This window comes from Sceloporus occidentalis, unplaced genomic scaffold (assembly GCF_023333645.1).
Source record: "Sceloporus occidentalis isolate IW3139 unplaced genomic scaffold, rSceOcc1.0.p SCAF_74, whole genome shotgun sequence".
NCBI lineage: Eukaryota > Metazoa > Chordata > Lepidosauria > Squamata > Phrynosomatidae > Sceloporus > Sceloporus occidentalis.
The window spans coordinates 5,174,573-5,200,474 of NW_028317054.1; the positions used below are offsets into that span (position 1 = coordinate 5,174,573).

Below are 25,902 nucleotides of genomic sequence, written 5' to 3' on the forward strand. Positions count from 1 at the left end.
GGCACTACAGGCAAGTCTTTCATAGTTTCTGTCTTTTCTGATTCTTTTCCGATTGAACTATAGGTTTGGTTAGTCTTAATCTCTTTGACCAGCGGTGATAGCTTGATCTCAGTAACTGATTCTGATTTATTTCTTACAAAAGAATGCCTTCTTTGTGGCACCACTGGCAAATCTTTCACATTATCACCATTTTCTTTTTCTTTCACTATTGGACATTCCTCTGGCTTGGTAATTTCTACAGCTTTTTCTCCCAAAGTCTTACTATCAGATTTACGTCTAACCAAAGAACGTCTTCTTTTTGGCACTTCTGGCAGTTCAAATGTTGCCTCCTTATTTTCAACTTTGCTAACTAATGGATCAAGCGTTTGTTCAGCATTGGCATTACTTATCACCGTTACTTCAATGTTTACAATGTTCTCACCTTCAAGCATTTGTGTTTTAGAGAACATCTTTTCAGTTTCATTAACCAATGGCTGGCGTGTTTGGTCAGCACTAGTATCACATGCCATCTCTAATTTGATTTCAATTGGTTTCTCACCATCCCACTGCTGTATTTCAGACACTGATTTTTCATTTTTGCTAACTAACTTGTGTGTTTGTTCTGCATTAGTACTTCTAATGACTTCCATTTCAATGGGTTTCTCAGATTCTTCCAACTCTATCTTGGGTGATGTTTTTTCCGGTTCAAATTCAGATTTCATATGTTGTTCTGATGAATCTTCTACTGTCTCTGTCACTAAAATTTGTTTTTCATGTTCTCTTTTACCAAAATGGCTCATATCCACAACTGTTTTATTGACTTCAAGATCAATATCAACACTATGTGTGGCAGAAGATTCTGTTTGAACATGACCTTGCTTTTCATGTTCTGCATTACAAATTACTGTTTCCATATCAATTGTTTCATTGTGAGTAGGTTCCTCCTGCAACAAATTAGAGCTGTCTGGTACTTCATGTACAGTTAGTGCTGCTCTACTTTCCACAGCTCCAGCCTGGTTCTGAGCAACAAATTTATATTCTCCGTTGTCATCCTTCCTGACATCTTTAATTAGCAATTTGCATACTCCTTCAGATTCTTCTATATTGAATTTAGCAGAACTCTCCAACATTGTGTTGTTCTGATACCACGATACCACTGGTTCAGGATCCCCAGATATCACACATTCCAGTAAAACACTGTCACCTTCTTTGCAGTCTATTTTATTCTCAATTCCTTGAATTATTTTAGGCACTTCATTGGCAACATCAAAACAAAATGTAAACTTATGCTTTATCTTTTGAATGTTAAAATCTTTAGAGTTGGTTTCAAATGGAATGTCATCTGGCTGGAAATGTTCTTTGAAATCTTTTTTATATTCTTCATATTCCGGAACTGGGGTGGGTGCAGTTATTTTAATTTCTACTGGAAAAGAGGATGAGTCTTCTGTTCTGCAAGATATATCATAAATGGCTTGTGGGAGTTGCAGACTAAATCTACCGACATCACTGACTTCCTTTACTTGTGTTTGCTCCTTAAAATCCGGAAATAAACACATAAGCTCTTCTTCCTCATCATCCTCATCAAAGTGTTTTGATATAAGTAACTCACATTTTAGCTTATCACTGTGTATGGTCTCTTGGTGTTTTACTTTTAGATGGCTGAATGTTGTATCTGTTCCATACTGATTAAATATTACACATGTTATTGATCCATCATGTTGGTCAAGGACAGAACAGAAAGTTAAGGTTGAATTGTTTTCTGTTGTTAAAATCATATAATCGTCATTACGAGGTATAGGTTTGTCATTGTTGTACCAAGACACTGTTGGCTGTGGATATCCGTGGAATCTGCAGGTAAATGTGCAGCATTCGCCTTCAAATGCTTCTTGAGATTCAATATCACAAGTAAACATTGGGGGGCATGGCTGTAATTGTTTTGTGAAATAACTTTCACTATAACTTTCACCTAGATCCACCTCATCTGCAGCTTTTTGTTCCACCACATCTGCACTTTTAACAGTAGTTTGTTTCAGTGCTGGTAATTCTAATGCTACTTCTTCTTCAACTTCAAGAGAAACACCTGCAGCTTTCATTATTGATGGAATTATTGTTTTTTCAGGATTTGTCTCATTTTGTAATTCTAGGGGTGAAGGTTCGTTCTTGTTATCCATGTCATAGTTTTCATTAAATGTTTCTCCAAATGAGCTTACACTGAATTTATGAAAACTTTCTGACTGGGGTGATATACATTCTGTATCTTCCTTTTGTGAGGTCAAACTTACCAAGCTGATTTGAGATATTTCTTGTAGAGTCCTAAAGCCACCCTGATCTTGAAAACTATTGTGTTCAGATAATATTACTCCAACCTCTTCATTTTTCTTAAATGTTTCCTTCAAAGTGCTTTCACTGACTTTGTTGTGAGAAATATTGAATTTATTTTCATCTTGTTGATTTGTACACATGGTCATACTTACTGAATCAGATTGAGACTTTTCTTGCAGGGTTCCAGAGCCAATATTTTCTTGAACTTGAATACATTCTATTAATCCTATTCCATCCTCATCATATCTTGTCTTAAAAATTTCACGAAAAGAGCTTTCATCAGACTCTTGAATTCTGTCAGGACAGTGCAGTTTAATTTCTTCCTGCATGTTTTTATGCATGAGGGAAGATCCTACGGTAGGTTGGGAAATATCTTGTATCCTCGATCTAACAGATTTATGTATTTCAATGACTTCAGGCAATTTTACTTCAACATCGGGTTTTTTAGACGTTACAATAACAGAGTTATGTTCGCTGAAGACATTTTCTAGTCTAGTTTTGTACATTGTCTGGCTTACTACAGCAGCTTGAGATTTTTCTTGCATTGTCCTAGACATAACTGGTTCATGCATTTGTATGGGTACTGGTAATGCTATTTCCAGGTCCTCATCCCTTTCATCCCTTTCATCCCTTGTCTCAGACGTTTCACCAAAATAGGTTTGTTTGAATTTTCTCATTGTTTCATGGCTATGGTGTTTAGCCTCATTATAACTGTGTGCAGATGAACTAACTTGAGAGAAGTCTTCCAATGTTTTAGATTGAATTGGGTCTTTTGTTTTAAATGGCTTTTCCAATTCTAAACCCATTTCAACTTTTTTGTCATCTTCTCTAATAAATACTTCATGAAATGAGCTTCTAATCATTTCATTCTGCCTTTCAGAGATATCCTCTTTAATGTCATCCTTCTTATATATAATTGGTTTAATTACCAACATTTTCTTAGTTGATTCCTTACTATGAATGCCTTCTTGGATTTCAAAATCATGTTGTTCCATTTGTAGCCCAGTTTCCAAGTTGGTGGATGTTTCAGCAAGAGACATTTCCTTGTGAATACCCGATAGGGCATGTTGTTCATTATTCCGTTTGCACTCGGTCAGACCTACTAAATTAGCTTGATGTGTTCCTTGCAGGCTTTTTAATGATTCTTCCAAATAACTATTTACTTTTCTACTACTTTCCTGTTTAATGTCATCCTTCTTATATATAATTGGTTTAATTACCAACATTCTCTTATTTGATTCCTTACTACGAATGCCTTCTTGGATTTCAAAATCGTGTTGTTCCATTTGTAGCTCAGTTTCCAAGTTGGTGGATGTTTCAGCAAGAGACATTTCCTTGTGAATATCCGATAGGGCAAATTGTTCATTATTCCTTTTGCACTCGGTCAGACCTACTAAATTTGCTTGATGTGTTCCTTGCAGGCTTTTTAATGGTTCTTCCAAATAACTATTTACTTTCCTACTACTTTCCTGTTTAATTTCATCCTTCTTATATATAATTGGGTTAATTACCAACATGCTCATAGTTGATTCCTTACTATGAATGCCTTGTTGGATTTCCAAATCATGTTGTTCCATTTGTAGCCCAGTTTCCTTCATTAATGATCCAACCAAGTTGGTGGATGTTTCAGCAAGTGACATTTCCTTGTGAATATCCGATAGGGCATATTGTTCATTATTCTTTTTGCACTCGGTCAGACCTACTACATTAGCTTGATCTGCTTCTTGCAGGCTTTTTAATGGTTCTTCCAAATTACTACTTTTTGTTAATTTTGTTCTCACTTCATCTTTCTTTCTATGTTCTTTGTTAAACATGTCATAGAAAGACATCCTGCTCACTGTTTCAGCTTCATCAGAACCATCCAGTTTCACTTCTTCTTGTATCTTTCGGGGCACAGTTGGGCTAGACAAGTTATGGAAAGAACTCTGGCTATTGATTCTCCCAGTGCGTAAAAATTCAACGTCTTCATTCATTTTGTGTGTGATTGATAATTGCACATTTCTTTCAGAGAAGCTGATACAACTATTATCACTTTGCAGGGATTCAATATCTGCATCAGAGTAGGCATCAAACGAGGACATGGAAGTAGTCCTGCTTCCCATACTTGCCCTTTTGAATTCTTTCAAGTGTTGTAGCTTTTCCCATATTTCTTTGTCTAACTTTTTATCACTAATCTTCCGTCGTTGGGTGTTACCTTTATCATGAGCGTCCATAAGGCAAAGATTTTCAAAACTTATAGTTCTTACTATCCCTTTTTTAGGAAAATCCTTGCGAAATACTTGAGTTTCTTTCCGTTTATCAAAGGGAGATCCTACACACCTTAGATCAACTTTTAACCGACTATCCCTTCTTTTCTGAACTAATGAGTCAATACTTTCATGCGTTTTCTCAGAATATCTTACAAAATCTAAGTATTTAGTGTTTTGTTCTTCTCTTAAAGCAACAAGTAGTGAAGCAGTACATTCTGCAGACCCCTCACTATTAATAGCAAATATACGATAACTTCCTGAATCTCGATCTTCCACACTTTTGATTAATAGAGTACAGTCATGAATATGCATATCACTATCTTTTTTGAGCACATGACGTGAGTCTTTACCAATGGGCCTGTTGTTATGAAACCAAGCAACTTTTGGAGCTGGGCTAGCTACCAATTTGCATCGAAAAACTGCAGGTTCACCTTCTAAAACAGACCGAAAAGTCAGTTTTTGTGTGAAAGATGGCTTTATATTTTCTGACCAGGAACCTATGGACGATGTACGGCTAGCACATCTTCTAGAGGACACAAGTCCATGTTCTAAGTAGTCTTCTGTATCAGAAAAAGCAGCCCGCAATGCTCTTCTGTTTTCATGTTCTTGTTCTGAATCCACACTGAACAATTCTGTGAAATATGAAATCTACATTTTAGAATGCACTCCATATATATATATATATATATATATATATATAAATATATATATATATGTATGTATGTATGTATGTATATATATTCATGCTACAGAAGCTACAAATCTAAAAAAAATTCACTCACCATATTTGTTCGAATAAACGCAATGCCTCGTTCTTTTTTTAAAGATTCTGACACCAAAATCGTTCGCTGTTTTGTTCTTTCTTCAAACTGTGGAAATTTCTTCTTCAACAAGCATAAATAAAGCTCCAAGATTTGATAACATATTTTTTTTTAGTATATATGCAGCTGTCCGAAGGAATTTAGAGGTTTTTTTTAACGCTCAATATTAGATTCTTACCTGACTTGCAGACAGCAGAATAAACGCCCTTTCTAGTCCTTGTGAATGTTGGTAAAATAACATTACAATGCTGTATCTATCTATAAACCATCTGCGTTTAAATGAGAAGGCGTTTATTCGAACTAATATAGCCACAAACTATGATGTTATACAGAAGAAAAGCAAGCAACAGTGACTTTATACTAGATGCCATCTGCAAGCCATGTAAGAGATTAAGATGCATTGTGTATTCACAAACAAAGCATCAAACGGAAGATATTGTTCCAGCATCAGTCATTATAAACGCAATTGTTTTTATAACACTTTCCTTTCTTCTACAACACTTTTACACCAGGCCCATGTCGTGCAAACAAATCAAAATTACATTTGAAAAATGTTAACAAAAATGCAAAAAGAAAACATACAAAGTGTACATTTTTGACTCGACGCTTGAAAATTATTAAAATGATCCCTTTAATGCAAGAACTTAGCTTTTAACGCAAACCCATGCAAATCCAACGCAAACTATGTAAGAACATGTTTAGTTCAACTACTGAGCAAAATAGCAATCCAACAATGATAAAAAGATTGATTTTCACAGACTTACTTCAGAATGGATTCCGTTAAGTAGTTCATACAGATATTGATAACCAAAAGCAGCCAGCGAGAATATTATGGGCCAAAAAGAATTGACCTTATCTCTATACATTTTATTAAGCCATGGAATTGAATTTTAGAAATGTAACCTACCTTTCACTTCCATTTCTATCTGTTGCTCTATTCTCTCTTGTAAAACTTTTTCCAGAGCTAAAAAAAAATAAACAGTTTGTTAACAGTTGCTTTCCTTTTTTCTAAGGTTTGACATGAATTTCACAATTAGACTTTTGCAGACTAGAAATGAGCAAAATTAATCCGATTATTAGCCATGTGAAATTGTGCCAGCTGACAATATTTTGTAGCCAGTCAACTCCCATAAGGCGAGAAACACGTTTGTATTCTAGTCATCAGAATGTATGAGAATTTGCCCATTTCTGTTCTACAGAATGTATGTACGTACTAACATATAACATCCACATGCCATAGAGAAGGGGCTGAAAGTGCTGAAGGAGGGATACCAGTATATGAATATTGGAAGGTGTGTACTGTCTGACTGTGATGGGTGTTTATGTCTGAACATGCCTTCACATGCCTGAAACGTCGACGGAGACAACATTGTAATGTGTTTTTTTTAAAGGATTCCTGTTGCATACAATAATATGCAAAATAATTGAAATGTTGAAGGAACATGCAGTTGCCAACCTGTCACTCTGAGGTGAGTGTTGCATTCAGCTTGTCCCGCGGCATTAATTATTTTGCATGTGTAAATACCGCTCTGATTTGGAAGAATTTTCAAAAACTTTAAACTGCAGAGTGACCCATCATTTCTTAAAATACATGATTCAGACTCGTCAACTAAAAATTTTTTAAAGAGCCATATAACGCATGGAGTGGGTACTCCTTTAATCACGCAAAAAAGTGAGATATCAGAGCCTTCTTTTGCAAAGATCTCGGGTGGCAGTTTTTCAAGAAAGGCTGGCACTACAGCACATGACTCTATGAGCTCTTCACAAGGCACGACATCAGGAAAGTATTCTTTGCATCTCTTTTGTTCGGCATCTTGAGGTCTTTGGGATGGAGTGATAGAAATACTGGAGGTTTTCATGGTGGATTGTTGTTTGGCTTCGTAAGTAGACTTAATTTGAATTTCTTTATGTGTTTTATAACTTTTTTTGTCTGATTCAAGGGTAATTTGTGCTACTGCCTTGGCAGGGGCTTCGTTTGCTAGGCAAGAATAAAGTCAGGAAAGTGTTAGTTGTGATGCTTTTTGGAAAAGTCATACAGAGTAAAAAAATAAAATAAAAGTAAAGTTAACTAAATTAGTTTAGGCCACGTGAAATAAAGCGTAGTGTTATTAGCTAAGTATAAATACTAATTAACAACTTTAATAATTAATCCTATTGGTTAGTGACCTCCTTATCTTGGAAGAGAGAATGAAGCTGGTTAAGAAATGTCTTAATTAATAAAATAAATATAATTATTCTAATATTATATTGGAATGCTTACAAAATAAAATGTCATCAGTGGGAAATAACTATAGCATGAGGCTGCATGCAATTATTATGGTTACGCTTATGACGTTATAAATTCTTACTAATTAAAATAAATAATTTAATGTCATTTAACTATTACACAGATCTTACTGTGTTGTCTAATATCATATATTAGAGGTAAAGCTAATCAATATGATAATTAGTCATTTAATAAACCTAGAGGGGATTCATTAAAAAAAATATGGAACAATGGTTGCATGAAACTTAGTATCAAAATTAATAAGCACCTTCCACAGTTAGTACTGCAGTTGTTGTCTTCTGTCCGTGGTCATTTTTTAGCGTACAACTGTATGTTCCTTGATCCGTGAGTTGAACATTTTGTATAGTGAGTAGCATTACATTTCCATTTTGTGATGTTTTAATCCTTTCTGTTTCTCTAATGTTTTGATTCTCATGCTGCCATGAAACATCTAAGGGAGGCTCTTGCACAGCGCAGATGAACTGAGCAATTTCCCCGCACTTCACCGTCATATCATGAAGTTGGAGAAGAATGGTCAGCTGGTCAGTGACATCTTCGATCTTCAAATCGGATGCTGAAGAAGCAGCTTCGCAAGAGTTTTCACTGATGACTTGTGTAAAGTGAGCTGCTACTGTAGTTGATGCTGTAATGGTAGAGCTTTTTGCAACACTTTCGAAAACCAGTGCACCTCCTTCAGTGGAAGGTCCATGAACTGATTTAAACTCTGATAAATAAAGTTTGGCTTCTGATACTGACTGTGAGCTGACAGACTCTGTCATGGTTTCCCCAGAACGTGTTATGCTTTGACTAACTACGGATTGCACTGTGTAATCAAGTAAACAAACAAAAAAAAAAAACAACAACAGAAAAAACAAAATTAACAGCTAGTTTGTTGATGGGTCTTTATGATAAAAACAAATATCTTGGCATTGACCAAACAGACCACCTAAAAATATGGCATGCCATTTGCATGCTCTTGTACAAAAATGACAAAGGATGAAGGATTAAAAATTCATGCTGACACAGAAGGTTGCATCTTCTTTCGTTGTCGCCTTTCATGTGGATTTAAAGTTTTCTTTAATGGTCCAAAGAAAGCACCCGCTTATAGATTAACTTCTTGTACACTAGATAAGCTACTGTAGGTTCAGAGGTTAGGAAATACTTGTTGGTTCAAGAAGAAAATGGTTTCCAAATCAGCGGAATCTGGTGATGGGAAACGTTCTAAATTTTTGAAAGAGTAAGAGTGATATTGGAAGATTTTGGGGAGGAAAGTGAGCGGGTAAAAGTGAGGTTTTGGTACATTTGTTATTAATAAGTGTACTAGTTTTCCACTAAAAAAAATGTGAAAACATATTCAAAGTGCTATTAGTAAGAGTGCCCAGGTGATAATTTTCAAATTAAACCCCACTGATGATAGTGGGGCGTTACCTTCAGTAATCACTGTCAAGGTGGCTGCACAGGAGACTTCACCAGCACTATTTCTTGCCTTACATAAATAGTTTCCGGCATGCTCTACATAGGCATCCACTATAATGAGTATAGCTGTGCTTGTGGACTCGTCAAAGTGAAAGACTATGTTTTTGGAAGAAAGTACTATCTGTTGGTTGTGGAACCACTGAATTTCTGGTTTTGGCAGCCCAGAAACTCTTGCCACAAAGCGCACGGTTTCTCCACTCTGCACCCTACAGCTTGAAATAGGCTGGATGAAGGTGGGACACTGAGCAGACTGCTCCTTCTTTACAGAACCAGGAGAAGTAATAGGCCAATGGGGAATTGCTGTTACCGCCACATCAGTTTTAAGTCCTGAAAAGAAGCATGTCAACCTTTATTTGAAACTATAACTAGGATTAACTTTAGTTTAAGATGTTATACGTTGTGGTATCATTGTTTAATATGATTATTTTGTGTATTACACTGGCTTGGTAATTATCTGCGATTTTGAAATTAATATGTAAAATGTGTAAGGAGAGGTTTTATAAGGCGTCGTTCTGTTTGGCTTTTTAAACTTGTAATGTAAAGGTCGCAAATTGTTAATCGGTTTCATGTTGTGCAAATTTTTGAAAAGTAGTGTGACACAGAAAGATTGCACCTTTAAAAATGGATGGTGAACGAGATGATAAGACAAAGACTGTATAGCTGGGACAACAGAAAGTACAGAATAACAAAGTAACAAAAGACAATGGGGGATGTCAATGTGGCCCCATATTCCAGGAAAGAATATGTATGCTGCAATGGCAACTACAAAACCATTAGTTGATTTAGTTAACAAAGACTATTACTGTGTTAATTCTGATGTTATATGATTTATGCCTCCTACAGAAAAATGCATAAACATACCTTCCAGTTTTAGAGTCGCAGTGCATGACACTTGGCCTAGAGGATTGCTTGCTGCAAAGGTGTAAACACCTTCATCTTCAGGATAAGCTTCTGCGATTTCAAGTTGGTATGTGTCGTCAAACTGAGTCATTTTGAAGAACCGAGATGGCTTGATCTCTTTGTCCTTGCAGTACCAAGACACCTTTAGATCTAAGTAAAAAACAACAACAAATGTTAGGTATATTTTAATTTGTCTGTCTGTCAACTAAACCTTCCCTACATTATCTCCACCTGGAACATACAGAAAACCTATATATCCAAAGGCAAATGATCCCACTAACCTGTGCCAGAAACACGGCACTGAAAGCACGCATACTGTCCTTCAGATGTAATGGTGTCACGCATTGGTGTGATGATTTCCGGTGGGTAGATTGGTGCCTCTAAATCAGGAGATACAACTTCTGGGACTGAAAAATGTAAAAATAAAAGCAAACATTTATGAAGTATAGTTTTTTTAAAGCATCAGCTGACAAAATTATGGAAGCAATCGAGAAAAAGATTCTGGTCACTGCACAGGGTTTCTGGAACCCATACACACACACCAAGAAGCCTTGAGTTTCTCAGCATGATGCGGTTCCCAGGGCAGTTCCCATGGCACCCACCCCAATTGTATTCTGCGCAGAGGGACTTTTTGTCTTCTAAGTGAACACCTACCTTCCACTGTTAGTGTGGCAGAGGTACTAGCGAGTCCAGAGTCATTGCTGGCTTCACATGTGTATAGAGCCTGATCTTCAGGGAAAGCCTCTATTAGTAATAAGGTGTATTCTTGTCCATCATGGAGGAACTTGCACTTGAAGCCTGGAGAGAGACGTGTTGAATCTTTGAACCAGGCAACTGTGGGCTGTGGTTTGCCGGTCACAATGGTGCAGAAACGAGCTGGTTTCCCAGATTCCACTGTGCAAGGCTCAAGCTTTTGTACAATCACAGGTGGTTCTGGAGCTGTGGGCAAAATCCAAAGCTAAGTTAGATAAGGAACTTGTGTTTTAATTAGAAAGATTAGTAAAAAGATATTAAAGAAGATCCTGCATTAGTAGAATGCAACATTTGTCTATAGGTATTGTTCACCTACCGTTGACATAAAGTGTCACAGAACTCCTGTTTTTGCCAGCCAAAAATGTATATTCCCCAGCATCACTAATTCTGGTTTCTGTAATGCACATCCGATGTACTCGTCTTTCAACTATATATTGGTATCTCTCCTCAACATGGAAATTGATGTCAATGCCATCCTTCAGCCACCGGGCATCAACATCATCCTCATTAACTTCAAATTCAACCACTGCTCTCTGTCTTTCAATAGCCTAAAACACACACATTGAAGGGTTAACTGTGTATTTGCGTTTTTTGTTTCACTACAACATTATATAAAATAAAAATAGTTCCGAAACAATAAAATGCAAAAAATATGTGCTGACCTTTAAAAAACATTTTTAGGAACATAGGAGTGTTTTTATTGCCCTACAATAAGAAAACCAACCAGCAGCATGTTATGGGGATGTGCTCCATGCTGGGCCACTTAATGATTTTAATTATAATAAATAATTAAATAGCATACCTCGATTTGCTTCTGTGCACATGTAATGCGGACATCGCGGCCTTCAACGTATAAGTTAGCTGTGGACATGTTTGCTCCAGCTACTACCGAATATTGACCAGCGTCAGTCATGCGAACGGTTGAAATCACAAGACGGTGAACGTATCTCTCCCTCTGAATCTTCACTCTGTGTACGAGATAAAGCCCTTTAGATTTAGAGCACTGCGCTTATCGCCATTACTAAAATCTTGTCTAATAGAACAAACGTAATATTTAGGGAATTCAAAAGGATGACTTGCCTGTCTGTGATTTGTAGTTCCTGTCCATCTTTCATCCATTGAACAGTCAAGTCAGGTTCTGAGATCTCGCATTCAAATGTTGCTCTTTTCTTCTCCAGAACTTTAATTTCTTTGATGTGTTTCCTAAATTCTATGTGACGGGCTAGAGGAAGGCAAAAGTAGAGTAATTTTATATCGGTTTTGCCTGATTTGCCATTTTATTGTTGCTATGGAACATAGCCCATATTAAACAAACATCTTCTAAATGTGTTTTTTTTTACATAAAAAGAACCTGTATCCTTACATGCAATGCAATAAGGAAATTGAAACAACTTAGTTATCCAAGTTTATTTTCTTCAAGCTAAGGGTGCAAACAGAAGTCACCGGTGGCACTTTGAAACAATTTTGTCTTGTAGTCTATATATTTGTTTGTAGTTCTCTTAAACCGCTATATAATCTGTTTATCTCCAACACTAACCATACCTAAATTAACAGGGTCACTTTATTACTGAAGAAAGAAACACAGGAACGTACCTTCCACATATAGGGTGGCTTTTGACACTGCATTTCCAGCAACAAAGCTGTATTCTGCCGCATCCCCAAAGTGGACATTTCTAATGGTAAGCGAATGGGTCTGTTGCTTGGCTTTGATCTGGCAACGGTCGGTAGACTTTATTTCAACACCATTCTTCAGCCATTTGTAAGTGATACCTTCATGGTTGACAGTTACTTCAAAGGTAACTGTATCTTTTTCTTCGGCGTTAATGTCTTTCAGCATGGAATTAATCAGAATAGCTGCAAATACAATGCGAGAAATAAATGGACCAGTCATCGTCAAACGTATTTATAATGAAAATCAACGTGTACATGTATCGCTAAAACAAAGTTCTACTTCTGCAGACTTGAAAAAGACCTCATTGTGAGCTTGAAACATTTTCCTTTATCTCAATAAATCCACTTGACGTTGGAACTCTTGAGTGCCTGGAGCCTTTATTTATCTATTTCTGCAGATATAGGCCACATATAATTACACATTTTGACGCACATACTAGCATAACAGGAATATATTTCATTTTGATGGCCTAATGGTTATTCTGGATATATAAACAGACATAAATTAGCTTGGAAAATATCATAAAAAAAAGCTTGTAGAGGATAAGAACAGTTACAGGAATGAGCAAGATAAAGGAGGAGGAACAGGCCTAGCTTATATCCAGCCGACGAGTCAATCTGACTTAATACATACGTTTCACTGTAAGGGTTGCGCTGACTCTGTCATTTCCACAGACGAACGTGTATTCTGCAGTGTCTTCGCTACTTGTGTTCATGATAATCAACTGATGCAGCTTGCCCTGAACCACAATCTTAAATTTCTCGCTTATTTCGATTTCTACGCCATTTTTCAGCCACACGGATGGCACATTGAAATGAGACACCTCACACTGGAATGAGGCAGCTTTGGTTTCAGGGACTTCAATATTTTTCATAGTTTTTGTGATATGTAGAGCTAGTTAGGGAAAAAAAAGCCAAAATAGCAATAATTAAAACATATACACGCAAGTACACATAAAGATAGTTGGTGATATCTCCTAACCAAATTATAAGTATGTATTTTTTTTGCGGGAACATCACAATCTACCCCACTATTAATTCCCGTTAATAATACACCACTTAGCACAACAATGCCCTGTAACAATGACGGCACAAAAAAAATATACAACTAATTCACAGGTTGCAACAAATACATAACCAGCTCCAAAAAAATGTGTTTTTGTATTATCACTGAACAATAACTAAGAGTACAAACATGAGCTTGAAGCAAAGGTTTCAGCTGTGACTACTAAACCAACTGGTCAGTGCTTCTCATGCCTTACGTTAGATAAAGCTGACTTACTTTCCACAAACAATTTAGCTTTACACTCCAGCTGTCCAACCACAGCTGTGTACTCTCCACTATCGGCTGGTGTTACGTTCTGCAAGACGAGCTTGTGCACTTTTCGTTCTGAAACAATCTTGTGTTTATCACTCGGTTTTAACTCCACATTTTTGTGGAACCATTTTACAGGCACCGCGTCATGAGAAACACTAATTTCAAAAGTAGCTGACGAATTTTCCAAGGCAGTTACATCCTTCGGTTTCTTGATAATCTTAACAGCTAAAAAAAAGGAAAAAATATGATTTTATTAGTTTCAAGTACAAAAGACAGCATTGCACTTAACAATATCCAAAGCCTCTGAGAAGACTCATTTTAACGAAGATCAAACCAACATGGCAGGTGCAGATTTTAGAATTCAGAGTCTCGGCATTACCCAATGCTAGTGTTAATCACTCACTTTCAACATGAAGTCTTGCATTGGCGCCTATTTTTCCAAGTTTAAAGCTGTAAACAGACTCATCCACAACACCACAGTGTTTGATCCTCAGCGTGTGGACTGGGCCATCGACTGTGATGTCATATTTGTCATTGGATGATAGTTCAACACCATTTTTGATCCACTGGGCTCCTTTCACATCTGGGTGAGTAAGTTCCACAGAGAAAATGGCATCTTGTGTTTCTGTCACAGTTTGGTTTTTCAGGGTCCTCCTTATCTTAACCGCTGAAAAGAAAAGGAAAAAAAACGCATGGTTACGAATGATTTGCTGTTTACATTAATGCTGTCAGATTTGGGATATGTTTCCAATATTTAATATTACATTACTAACCTTCAACCTTCAGTTTTGCAGATGTTTTTGAGGTTGCAATTTGGTAAGTGTATTCCCCAACATCGTCTAGTTTGCTGATTGGAATTATCAGCTGTCTCCTTGCACCAATTGCTTCACTTTTAATGCTGTCACTAAAGCGTATTGGTTTCCCGTCTCTTAACCACTGTCCCTTTGAGTCTGGGTTGGCTACCTCGCATTCAAAAACAGCTTTTTGGGATTCAGCCACTGTGAGGTCCACAAGAGGCTTACTGATTGCTCCACCTGTGCAGAAAGACATGTAAATAATACATTAGATGTGTTCAATGAAAAAATAAGATCTTTTTTTTATTAAAAACAATAAAAAATACCAATAATTATACATCAGTTAAAGAGCAATTGATTGCTTAATTGATTTGGGGGGGAAAAGTAATAGGTAAAATACCTGAAACTGTGATCTTTGCACTAGTCTGCTGTTCTCCAGCAAAGAAGGTATATTGACCCTCTTCATCTTTCATCATATCTGAAATAGTCAGGGTGTATATCTTCCCCTTTGCATCAATCTTGTATTTAGGACTTGGTTTAAGTTCGTCATGATTAAGCACCCACAAGGCATCAATGCCAGAATGGGACAGTTCGACCTCCAAGGTGACATTCTGAGTTTCAGTACAGGTCTGATCCTTCAGTCCTCTGATAATCTTGATTCCTAAAATAGGCAATTTGAGTATTAATTCAGTATTACCAAGGGTGCAATAACATGATCAGTGCACAATATCTTTAGGTAGTGGCTCATAGGACACCTGAAAAGAAGGTAACAGTGTAAAAAATAGTATTGGAGGAGGTATATCTAGACCACCCCTTTAGCATCAAAAGGGTACGCCAACGGATGTATCAAAGCTGTGGGAGGGCTAGGAAGAGGTTTCTAAGATGGATGTGCCTTGTGATCCCTTTGGATTTGAATTCACCACTACACCCAGCGCTATATAATATTTATTGTTATAATTATAAATACGTACTTTCCACGCTAAGTTCGCAGCTGGTTTCCACTTTGCCAATCATTAACTTGTACTGCCCTTCATCTGATGCATGAGTTCTTGAAAACACAAGGCGCTGTTTGGCTCCTTTAGAGATGGCTTGTACTCTGTCATCAAGTTTGACCAGCTGATCATTTAGGTACCATTTGGCAGAGGTCAAATCCGGAACTGAAACTTTGCATTCAAGAACTGACTTTGTTCCCTCAATTGAATGGACATCCTTGAGAGGGATGATAATATCTACACCTGTTGGTTATAATATACAATAATTAGGAAACAGAACAGGTCTACTTTTGAACATTATATGTGTACATTTTGTCATTCATTATTAATACATACTGTAGACGGATAGACGTCCAGATGTGGAAAGGTCAAGATCTGGCACAGTAAAGGAATATTTCCCAACATCTTCTGCTGTGGCATCTTCAATCAGCAGCATTTGTGACTGCTTGTCTATAACAATATGAATGCGGTCGGTGGGCTGGATTTCTTTGCCATCTTTCAACCAGACTCCTTCGGCATTTTCCAGAGAAAGTTTTACTTCAAGCTGAGCGATGTCACCTTCACATACTTTCTGATCAGAAAGTCCTTGCAGGATAGAAATAGGACGGGCTGTATATAGGAAAAATAGTAAAATGAGTCAGTAAGAGTCAACATAGAGGAAAATAAACAGAAAACATCTATGATGTGAATACAAGCTACTTACATTTCACTTTAAGCTGGCAAACAGTCTTTTTCCCAGCAATTACACATCTGTATTCTCCTTGATCTTCCTTAGTAATGTCCTTGATTGTAAGAATATGGCGACCTCGGCGGGAAGTAATGGTATATTTACTGTTAGATTTAATCTCAGTATCACCATGGAACCATTTCCCTTCTGCATCCTCCAGTGAAACCAAGCATTCTAATTCTCCTGCCATTGTTTCTGGGACCTCAATGTCTTCTAGCTCCTTCAAGAATTCCATTGGAGTGCCTAGGTGTGATGATATTGATTTGTTAAAATGTTTGCTTCCAAATATCTGATGTGTGTTTGGCAGTACAGTGGCAACAAAACAGTACAATCAGGGTATATATGAAGGAGCAGAATAAGATCAGAATGTTTACTTTACCTTCAACGACGAGATTAGCTGTTGATTTTACATTTTCATCCTCTTTAAGCACACAGCTATATTCATCAGCATCTGACATGTCAATTGTAAGCACTGAAAGGAAATGGGCTTTCCTGTCAGAATGCATTCTGTATTTATCTCCTGAATGAATCTCCACTCCATTTTTAAACCATTTTACTTTGACAAATGGTTCTGATGTTTCACACTCAAAGGTCGCCATGGTGTCTTTTTCTTTTGCCAGCACATCTTGTAGCTCTTCTGTAAATTTGACTAACTGTTTGCCTACAAACAAAGCAATACAATGCATTAGGCCATTGAAGGAAATATATATATTCATTGCAATACTTAACACTTACTATATAGCTCACCTTGAACCAATAAAAATGCATGGCTTGAGGTTTCACCAGCTACGTTGATGGCTTTCACCATGATACTGGCAGAATCTTCAGCCACAACATCTCTAATCACAAGTTCGCAAACATTATCTTCAGGCCAGTACCAGTATATGCGCTCAGACCTTTCGATCTTTACACCGTTTTTGAACCACTGGCACTCTGGGTCAGGTTTTCCTACAACTCGTACACGGAAATGAGCTTCACCTCCTTGAGCTACTGTTTGACTCTGAATTCTTTCAAAGATCTTAGGAGCTTCCATACTTGGGGATAACTCTACTCTCTCTGGTTTAAATGTAGGAATAGTTATTTTGCCTTCAGCTTCAAGTGCTTTCTTCTCTTCTTCTGTTAGTTCCTTGGTCCAGTGGAGAAGATCGTCTTTTGTCTTTTTAAGCAAATCTTCATAGCCTTCATCCTTCCTGCGTGATTTCAGTTCAACTGCAGTAATGGCTTCATAATACCCCTCTTCTGTTCTGCGCTTAAATTTGCTACGTAATTCTTCTGTTTCTTCAGAAATTTTATCGTGGGTTATTCTTTCAGTTTTCTTGAGTTTTACAACTTCTACTCCTGCTGCATCCTTTACTTTTTCAGCTTTCTTCACTTCAAATGGAAGCTTACTTGGCTCAACTGTGGGAGCTACTACTTTAGGCTCATGGGTTCTCCGAAGGACTGATCTAAAATCTTCTCTCTGTTGAATTTCAAGTTTAACTACATGTTCAACAACACCTTCTGGGTTTTCAGCGGTCACCTTAACCTCTCCAGAGTCATATGACTTGCAGTCAACAATTTCAAGGTAGTAAATGCCATCATAACGAAGTCTAAATCTTTTACTTTTACGGATAAGCTGTCCATTCAAGTACCAATTTACTTTTGGTTGAGGATATCCAGTAACACGGGTACGGAACCGTGCAATTTCACCTTCCAGCACTCTTGCTGGCTCAGGGAACAAAACAATGTCTGGTCTTTGCTTTTCCTTTACATCCTCTGTGACTCCAGTAAGAGCCCCTTCATGGGCCATTCTTTCCAGTTCCTCAATTCTTTGCATGCCTCTTCTGCCTTCTGGCAACTGTGACTCCTCAACAAGACTTTTCTCATCTTTAACTATTAAAGTGGCTGATGTGTGGTCTGTTCCGTATTTGTTACTTGCCCTGCATGTAATCACACCACTGTCTCTGGGGTATGCTACTTCATAATCAAGACTGCAATACCCAAACTCATTTACCATTCGAAGTCTGTTAGCAGCATCTAAAGGTTTCCCATCATGGAGCCATTCGACAACCATCGTTGGGTCTCCAATTGGGGTAAGACGGCATTCAAAGTGACATTGCCCAAAACGTTTAAGCCTCACTGAAGTAAGCTTCTTCTTAAAGAATGGCTTCTGTTGTTTTTCTTTATCATATAGATCTCCTTCTTCCCACTGCTCCTGACCATAACGAAGATGAAGTGGTTCCAGTTCTGGAGCTGCAATCTCTTTTGCTTTGTATGTTCCCTTGGGAATTATCAATTTTCTTTCTGGCTCTGGTTCGGCAAATTCAACCTCAACATTAACTTTACATCTTGTGGTGTCACGTCCGGCTTTATTAATAGCAGTAGCGGTATACCATGCAGCATCATGGCTCACTGCAGAATCGATTTTAAGAGCTGCTTGTCCTTTTGTCCCTTCAATCCTATAATTTAAACAGGAGAGAAAAATTAATTGTGGTGAACAATCACCCATTGTGCTAAAATTAAACACAAGATGATTTTACCAGTGATGAACTTACTTTATGTTAGGAAATTTGTGTGGTGCGATGATATCACTGTTCTTGAGCCAAACAATGTCTGGATTCGGGTTACCCAAAGCCTTTACTGACATTTCCAATTGAGAACCTTGCTTAACGCTGACATTTTTTAGCTTTTCCACAAACTGCGGTCTCTGTAAGTATTCCTTTGCTGTGAAAGACAGAGTAAAAATAGTTATATTGTTGTTTAGAGTAAAAATAGTTAAATTGTTGTTTTAAATGTAAATGAAGGTAATAGAGCAACAGACAAAATTCTTGACCATGCAGAAGTACCTTCTACAGTTAATGTCATAGAAACTGAGGTCTTTCCAGCTCTGTTTTGAGCAATGACTGTCCATTCTCCAGAATCAGCTGGCATTGCTGGAACAATGATAAGCGATTGTGTGCCATCTTCTTTAACAACAATCTTGTGTGTATAGTCATTGACAACTTGCTGACCTGTAAAATACAAATACTCATATTAACAAATTAATTCCAACATAGTGTATTGGAACCTATATATATGCAGGAACTGTATTAGGCAGATGTGGATATAGGTGATAAGTAGAAAATTCATAAAAGAAAGATCTATTTTTTTTTATCATTATTCTATCACTGTTAATAATCTTTTGAATTTCTTGATAATACTTGGACATTGGCTTGGGTGTAACTATTCACCTTAATTGTTCTACTTTTAGTGCTTTTGTTCACCATCTAGTTTGTTCATGGGAGTTTCATCAATTTTTTGAACAAAATTAGGAAGCATATTGTGCTAAAACACGTACCATTATGGAACCAAAAAGTCTCTGGCATTGGTCTTCCAACAACCTTTAGGTCGAAACGAGCTGTTTGGCCTTCAGCACACTTAACAGATGAAGGTTTCAACACGAAAACAGGTTTATATAACCTCTCCAACTGGGATTCATCTGTTTCATCCAACCTGCGAGCTGGTGAGCGAGCAGGAGAACGCCCAGGAGAACGACTTGGGGAGCGGGGTGATACTGATCTATAAAAAGAAAATACATACAGTTAGCAGCTGTCTGCAGGCACAGGTACTGTCCTTGATGGGTACCATGCAAATCTACAGTATTTGTAAAGGATACTACTGAAAATGGACCTCATTGTAATAAGAAAAGGGTCTGTTTACCGAATTCTTTTGACTGCCTCTGGTGCTGGTATATATGTTGGCCCTCCGGTAGGTGCAACAGGTTCCACATATAGTTTTCCTGAGCAAATGGCATTTCCTTTAACATTGCTGGCTAAAGCAGTGTAGATGCCTTCATCTTCAGTCAACAGGACAGGGATGCGTAGACTAGCCCTCCCATCTTGTAAGATCTCCATGTGGTAACGACCTCCTTGTTTAATACGTTTCCCATCCTTGTACCATGCAATCTAAAAAAAATAACAGGAAAGTGTTACTAAAGTGTTTCATAATTCTCATTTCTGTAGCATTGACCTAAGTTTCTTATCACAGAAACATAGTCTTCAGTGAGTTTGGTATTCACTTTGAGCACCAATTGACAATCCATGGGTGGTATTAAACAACACATTGTATTTTAGACACGGACACTGGGACATATGATACACATTGAATTGACAAAATCTAACACAATACCTTTGGTAGGGGGTAGCCAGACATTTTGCAGTGGAAGGTAACACCCATCCCTTCAAGGATCTGATAACTTTTTACTCTGATTTCAAATCTTGACTCAATTATTTCTGATTCTTCTACATCAAAAATCATTTCCTCGCCGTCTTCTTCTAGAAGTTCTTCTAAGCTTGTCTTAATAATTCTGTATTCAATCTCTTTGATAAGTTTCTCCTCAAATGAAGTGAGCTGATATTCCTGTAAAACACATATATATATATATATATATAAGTATCCGGCAAAACAATGTGCAGCAAAATGAAAATAAAAGGAGACGGTAAAGCAAACTTTGACACAGAAAATCAGTTTTGTTTTCTTATGTTCCAGTTAAAAAAAACTGTAAATGGGGCATTTTGAACTACTTTCATCTTTTGATGAGAATATAGATATTATAAAGCAATAATAACTGGTGCTATGCCAGTCTTGATGTTATTTACTTATGAAGGCAGCTATTTGTAATAACTATATCATAAGTATTGGCCGATGATGAAAGAAAAGAAAGAAAAGCCAATCTTACTTCAGCATGAATTGTAGTCCTAACCAAAGTAGTGTCCTTAGCCATTTTCTTCCTGATAAGGGCTTGTTCCTTTTCATATTCCTTGTCATAGTCCCGAATCACTATTGGTGCCATCTCGGCCTCCTTTGGCTCTGGCACAAAAACAGTTACTTCTTCGTGCATCCTCATGTAAGATTCATATTCATCTATTTAGTAAAAAAAAAAAAAGGTCAAATACAGCATTATATGAATAACATGTTGACTCAGAGTTAAGGACAGCACATCAATAACAAATTGATAAAAAATTCTGGAAAATTAAATATGGAATGATATGCTCTAATCAAGCATAGCATTTTTGGTTTGTAGTTTTTTTTAATTATTTTTGTTTTATTGATATTGGATTGGTTTGTTAAACTGTGACATTAGCATTCTCAAGAACGTCCGATGCTTTTCAAAGTAACTCTTATTGTCGTACCTTCTTCTAAAAGGCTTGTGGTTTCAGAAGCTTCTCCATATTTGTTGCGAATAACAATGCTGTATTCTCCGGCATCATCAGCAAAAGTCATAGAAATCTCAAGCTTACATTCTCCAGAGTCTTTGTTGTGGGACACTTTATATCTATGAGAAACATTGCAAATGACGGCATTACTTTTCATTCATTAGTTAAAGAAGAGACATAAACACGTAAAAATATGGTATAAAACATAGAGTATAAGCCCTAAAATGTGACAAGGAACTTGTTTTTTCAAGACACCGGAAACTGTCTACAACAACTATTACAGAGATAGAGATGTTGTTATTGATGTATTACATTTTTTATAAATATTTGTAACTGACTAAAACCAATCATTATTGAATATATGACTCAATCAATATGTTTGTGTATGGATCAGAAGTGTTTTTTTTTACCTGTATCCAGTGCTTAGGGGTAAACCACCCTTTTTCCAGTATACATGTGGCTTGGGGTTGCCTCCAATTTGACACTCAAAAATAACCTTTCCTCCTTCAACTAATTTCTGAATAGTTGGTTTACGAATAAAGAAAGGAGCTACTCCTTCACCCGTCTCAGCAGGAGAGACTGTCTCCACCTCCATTTCATGGACTTCTTCAGGATAACTGAAAAAGTAAAAAAAAAAAACACTTGAACAGAGGATAACCAAATATATCTGCTAATGTATGAAAGTATTATCAACACCAGTATTCGTGTTAGGATATTTGAAATGACCGAGAAAAGGATGTTGATATAAATCATCCAACTCGCATATATCTCCTGTGCAATAAGTGACACCCCCCCCCTTAGAGCCTCTGACAGTGTCACCAACTCCAATAATTAGAAAAAAAACTAATAACAAAAAACTGAGCATTTCACTAACTTTCCAGTTTACTCATTGGCTCAAAGTTCTCTGAAGAATTAATATGGGAAGTTATGTCACACGCGTCATAACATTTACATCATACGACATAATGCTTCTGTAGTTGATGCATGTGTTGTAACATCAGCAAAAGGATATTGAAAGCTTCTCCCGAACATTCACTTCCATGGAAATGCACCATATAAAATACATTGCAAATATATTAATACATAGTAAAAAGAAAAACAGAATTACACTTTGGGTTCTGGAACTTTCTCAGTGATTGTTTCTTTAGCTTCATACTCCTCAGAAACTACAAAAGAAAAGTGGACAATATTAGTAAATATTTTTGAAAAAATCATCTGATATTAAAATATAAAATTCTCCAGTAAGCTGTGGCTGCTGTATATTAACGCATTTAATATATATGAACATATTATAAAATAATATATAATTATGGTTCTAGTACTAGTTTTGGGATGGTGTTTGGTGGCCTTATACTTTTTTTTTGCCAGAACCTTATATCTCAAACAGAAGCTTTTCTCTTATATTATTCTCTGTCTTTGGGTGTTTTTTCTTTTTTTCCCCCAAGTCTCTTGCATTTTAGTATTTGTAATAAAAATTATTATATTATCTAATATTGTGACCACACAGCCTAAGAAGAGAAATCAAAGAAAGAAAGGTTATCTGCCTGATGCAGTTTACTTCCAAAGCACTTTATAATTTTAAGTGATTGGCTTGTGAAACAATGCAACACATGTAATGAAATAAGATGTAATGAGTTACCTTGAACGAGTAGGTAGCATGACGTGCTAACTGTGCCAGCCTCATTGGAAGCAGTGCAAGTGAATCGGCCACTATCTTCAGCAAAAGCTTCACGGATTACAAGACGTACGATCTCTTCAGTGTAGGTAATTTGGAAATCAATTGAGTTTTCAATGCGGTAATCTTCTCGATACCACTCCACAGTTGGTAAAGGATGCCCAGTAATGCTACACTCCAATGTAACAGATTCGCCTTCAAGGACAGTCACATTTTTCAAGCCCTACAAACCAAGAAGAAATCTATTAATGTGAGCCAAAAATAATGAGCAGGCATCACCTTAAATGTAACAAAATTACGCGGTTGCAACAAAAATAGCTAACGTGGAGAATAAACTATTTGTGTTACTTACAGACACTAATGTTGGCGGGGTCACTGGGACTTGTGCGACTTCGGGAATTCCAGCAGCTTCCTCAACCTGCAATATAGGAATTCACGTTAAAGACTGTACAAGACAGACGTGTAGAAGAAGCATCATGCGGGAATAGATAAAGAGGAATTCTCTTGCTTATGGTAATGTTAGCAAGCGGAGGTCTGAAAATCAAATTAAAGAAAGAAAGAAAAAAAAGCAACTAATATTAATTTAGATGTCTCATAGGGTATCATTCCTCTGGAGGTGTAATTGTTCATCAGCGCTGATAAGTAAGGAGAGAGGTTTGTAGGAAGTTTTGTTATTGTGCCTTTCTATACTACTACTGAAGCAAGGAGCAATTAGGAAGAAACTCATTAAAACCAACCTCATATTCATATTGAAATCTTTCGTCGCGAGCTATACCACCTGATATGCTCACACCTACATCTCTTTTCATTTCAATATCAAAGCGAGTTTTATACGCTTCAGTTGTCTCTGCCAAAGGAAAAGTGTGAGAGACCACTTTTTCTGTCACAGTTCTGGTTTCTGCTGGCTTTAAATGAGGAGCTTTCACTGGTTTGGTGACCTTTTGGGAAGCTGATGTTGTTAACTCTTTTTCAAGAGATGCTATGGCAGATCCTGCAATGGAAACCTACCCAACCCAAGAGAAAATAAGTTACCATACCATCAAAGGACTTACGTTTCAAAGATGCGCTATACTTTCCAATTGTTATGCCAAGTTACTTGGATATATAGATATTTATATTACCATTCAAAAGTTTGGGGTCACTTAAAAATCATCACTCCTGTGTTTCAATGGCAGGTTATGTTCACTAATCAAGGTTTATGTTTACAAGGCTAAGCAATCACGAGAAAACCCTTTTGCAGTTATACAACTAGAAATGTCCTTTTTTCCCCATGAAATGTGACCCCAAACTTTTGAATGGTGAATATGTGGGTCATTAACATTCATGGGTGACACAAAATGACTCAAGATTACTAAATTAAATGACACGAGTAATAAGAAAAGTGTTATTATAAGTCATTTACACTCATATGGGGCTAAAGAGTTTTTGTTTCCATGAAAAGAAAATACCAGTGCATCTTTAAAATCCAAGAGAAGAGTAAAAATATTACAAAAAGTTGCATTTTACAGAAGAATTAGACAAAACGGAAAAACATTCATTGTAAATTAGGACACACAGCAAAACATATATAAATAAATAAAAAAGATGTTATGCGAAGAAGGGAAGCACGGGGAAAATTATTTTGCATTAAAAGCTATAGTTGTGTATGTGTGTGCTGTGTTAATCACTGATTGAACTTATTTTTAGTTTGCATTAAATCACCTATAAGGTTAAAAGGTTTAGGATTTTTTAAATATTATTAGATTAATGAGCTAGGGATTTTCCAATGAGTATTTATCAATAACATATTGTATGTCAGGCAAAGTATTGCAAATATCCATTTGGAAAATAACTGTAAAAGTATTCAAATTGCTAAAATTTAGATTCTTAATTTTGTGATTGGTACATTGTGTTCTTACATCTTAAAGCACATAGCATGGATATTTGCAACGCAAAGTTATTTGTGGTTTAGGGAAATCAAGGCACAGCTTTCTATCATATCACACCAGATTAGAACATTAAGATTCAAATTGCCTGGATTAAAATTACTTTTGTAAAATGGTTCTACATTCTCAGTCTGGTATGAATGATAGTATCGCCCATTGAGAGGCCAGAATACCACAATATGGCGCATTGTGCCGCTGTGGGGTGCCTGGCATTCGTCTCATGGAGATCTTACCTCATATGTTTGCTCAGATTTAGGAACTGAGACTTTTGAGACCATAAAATGAGGAACAGGAGTATGTGGAAGTGTTTGTTCCAGTTGTACTGTTGGTACTGTTGTTGGTTCTGGTGTTCTTCTAATCTATATTGACCAATAAAGTGTTGTTGAGTTTTTAAGTTTTATGTACAAGCTACAAATTGAAGTATTAATGGATAAAAGCACAATGCCTAACCTGAGGCACAGGTGTTGGTACATGATCTGCAGGTAGAATTTTTGGTACAACAGGGACATGAATCTCCGGAGCCTTCACCGGTTTAGTGACAACCTGACGTTCGGGTGAAAATTCAACTGTTTTCCTAGCTGAAACATGCTCTTTGTATTCATATTGCAGAGCAGTTTCTTCTGTGTAGCCCTCTTCAATGTGTCCTGGTTGTCTAACACGGGCTAGGTCAACTGCAGCAACAACTGTAGCCACAGCGCCAGCTTTTGTGCCGGCATCGATCTAAAGAGGACATTTACAGAATTCATACAAAGCCCACAACGACAAACAAAAAAGAAAACATACAGCACAATACTGAAACTGTACCAAACTAACAGTCACATGTACATGAGTATTCAGTTACCGCTACAATGCGGAGACAC

The 25,902-nt window shown here is 36.9% G+C and overlaps 1 protein-coding gene across 1 annotated transcript in view; it reads right to left on the reverse strand.

Annotated features, from left to right (window-relative positions):
* LOC149286002 (titin-like) overlaps positions 1-25,902 on the reverse strand; it is a 200,452-nt gene that overhangs the window by 162,969 nt on the left and 11,581 nt on the right. Inside the window, exons 10-42 of the mRNA XM_089494688.1 lie at positions 25,493-25,762; positions 25,276-25,401; positions 23,855-24,121; positions 23,470-23,535; positions 23,082-23,340; positions 22,551-22,608; positions 21,853-22,059; positions 21,419-21,561; positions 20,965-21,149; positions 20,415-20,645; positions 19,947-20,191; positions 19,585-19,805; positions 19,094-19,258; positions 18,803-18,971; positions 17,016-18,706; positions 16,648-16,929; positions 16,245-16,511; positions 15,878-16,150; positions 15,521-15,784; positions 14,950-15,210; positions 14,529-14,789; positions 14,159-14,422; positions 13,720-13,980; positions 13,072-13,332; positions 12,360-12,620; positions 11,847-11,988; positions 11,569-11,734; positions 11,083-11,314; positions 10,668-10,952; positions 10,295-10,420; positions 9,975-10,163; positions 6,279-6,335; positions 4,639-4,641 (exon numbers count right to left, since the gene is read on the reverse strand). Coding sequence (XP_089350814.1) covers positions 4,639-4,641; positions 6,279-6,335; positions 9,975-10,163; positions 10,295-10,420; positions 10,668-10,952; positions 11,083-11,314; positions 11,569-11,734; positions 11,847-11,988; positions 12,360-12,620; positions 13,072-13,332; positions 13,720-13,980; positions 14,159-14,422; positions 14,529-14,789; positions 14,950-15,210; positions 15,521-15,784; positions 15,878-16,150; positions 16,245-16,511; positions 16,648-16,929; positions 17,016-18,706; positions 18,803-18,971; positions 19,094-19,258; positions 19,585-19,805; positions 19,947-20,191; positions 20,415-20,645; positions 20,965-21,149; positions 21,419-21,561; positions 21,853-22,059; positions 22,551-22,608; positions 23,082-23,340; positions 23,470-23,535; positions 23,855-24,121; positions 25,276-25,401; positions 25,493-25,762 — 8,158 coding nt within the window. The remainder of the gene's footprint in view (positions 1-4,638; positions 4,642-6,278; positions 6,336-9,974; positions 10,164-10,294; positions 10,421-10,667; positions 10,953-11,082; positions 11,315-11,568; positions 11,735-11,846; positions 11,989-12,359; positions 12,621-13,071; positions 13,333-13,719; positions 13,981-14,158; positions 14,423-14,528; positions 14,790-14,949; positions 15,211-15,520; positions 15,785-15,877; positions 16,151-16,244; positions 16,512-16,647; positions 16,930-17,015; positions 18,707-18,802; positions 18,972-19,093; positions 19,259-19,584; positions 19,806-19,946; positions 20,192-20,414; positions 20,646-20,964; positions 21,150-21,418; positions 21,562-21,852; positions 22,060-22,550; positions 22,609-23,081; positions 23,341-23,469; positions 23,536-23,854; positions 24,122-25,275; positions 25,402-25,492; positions 25,763-25,902) is intronic.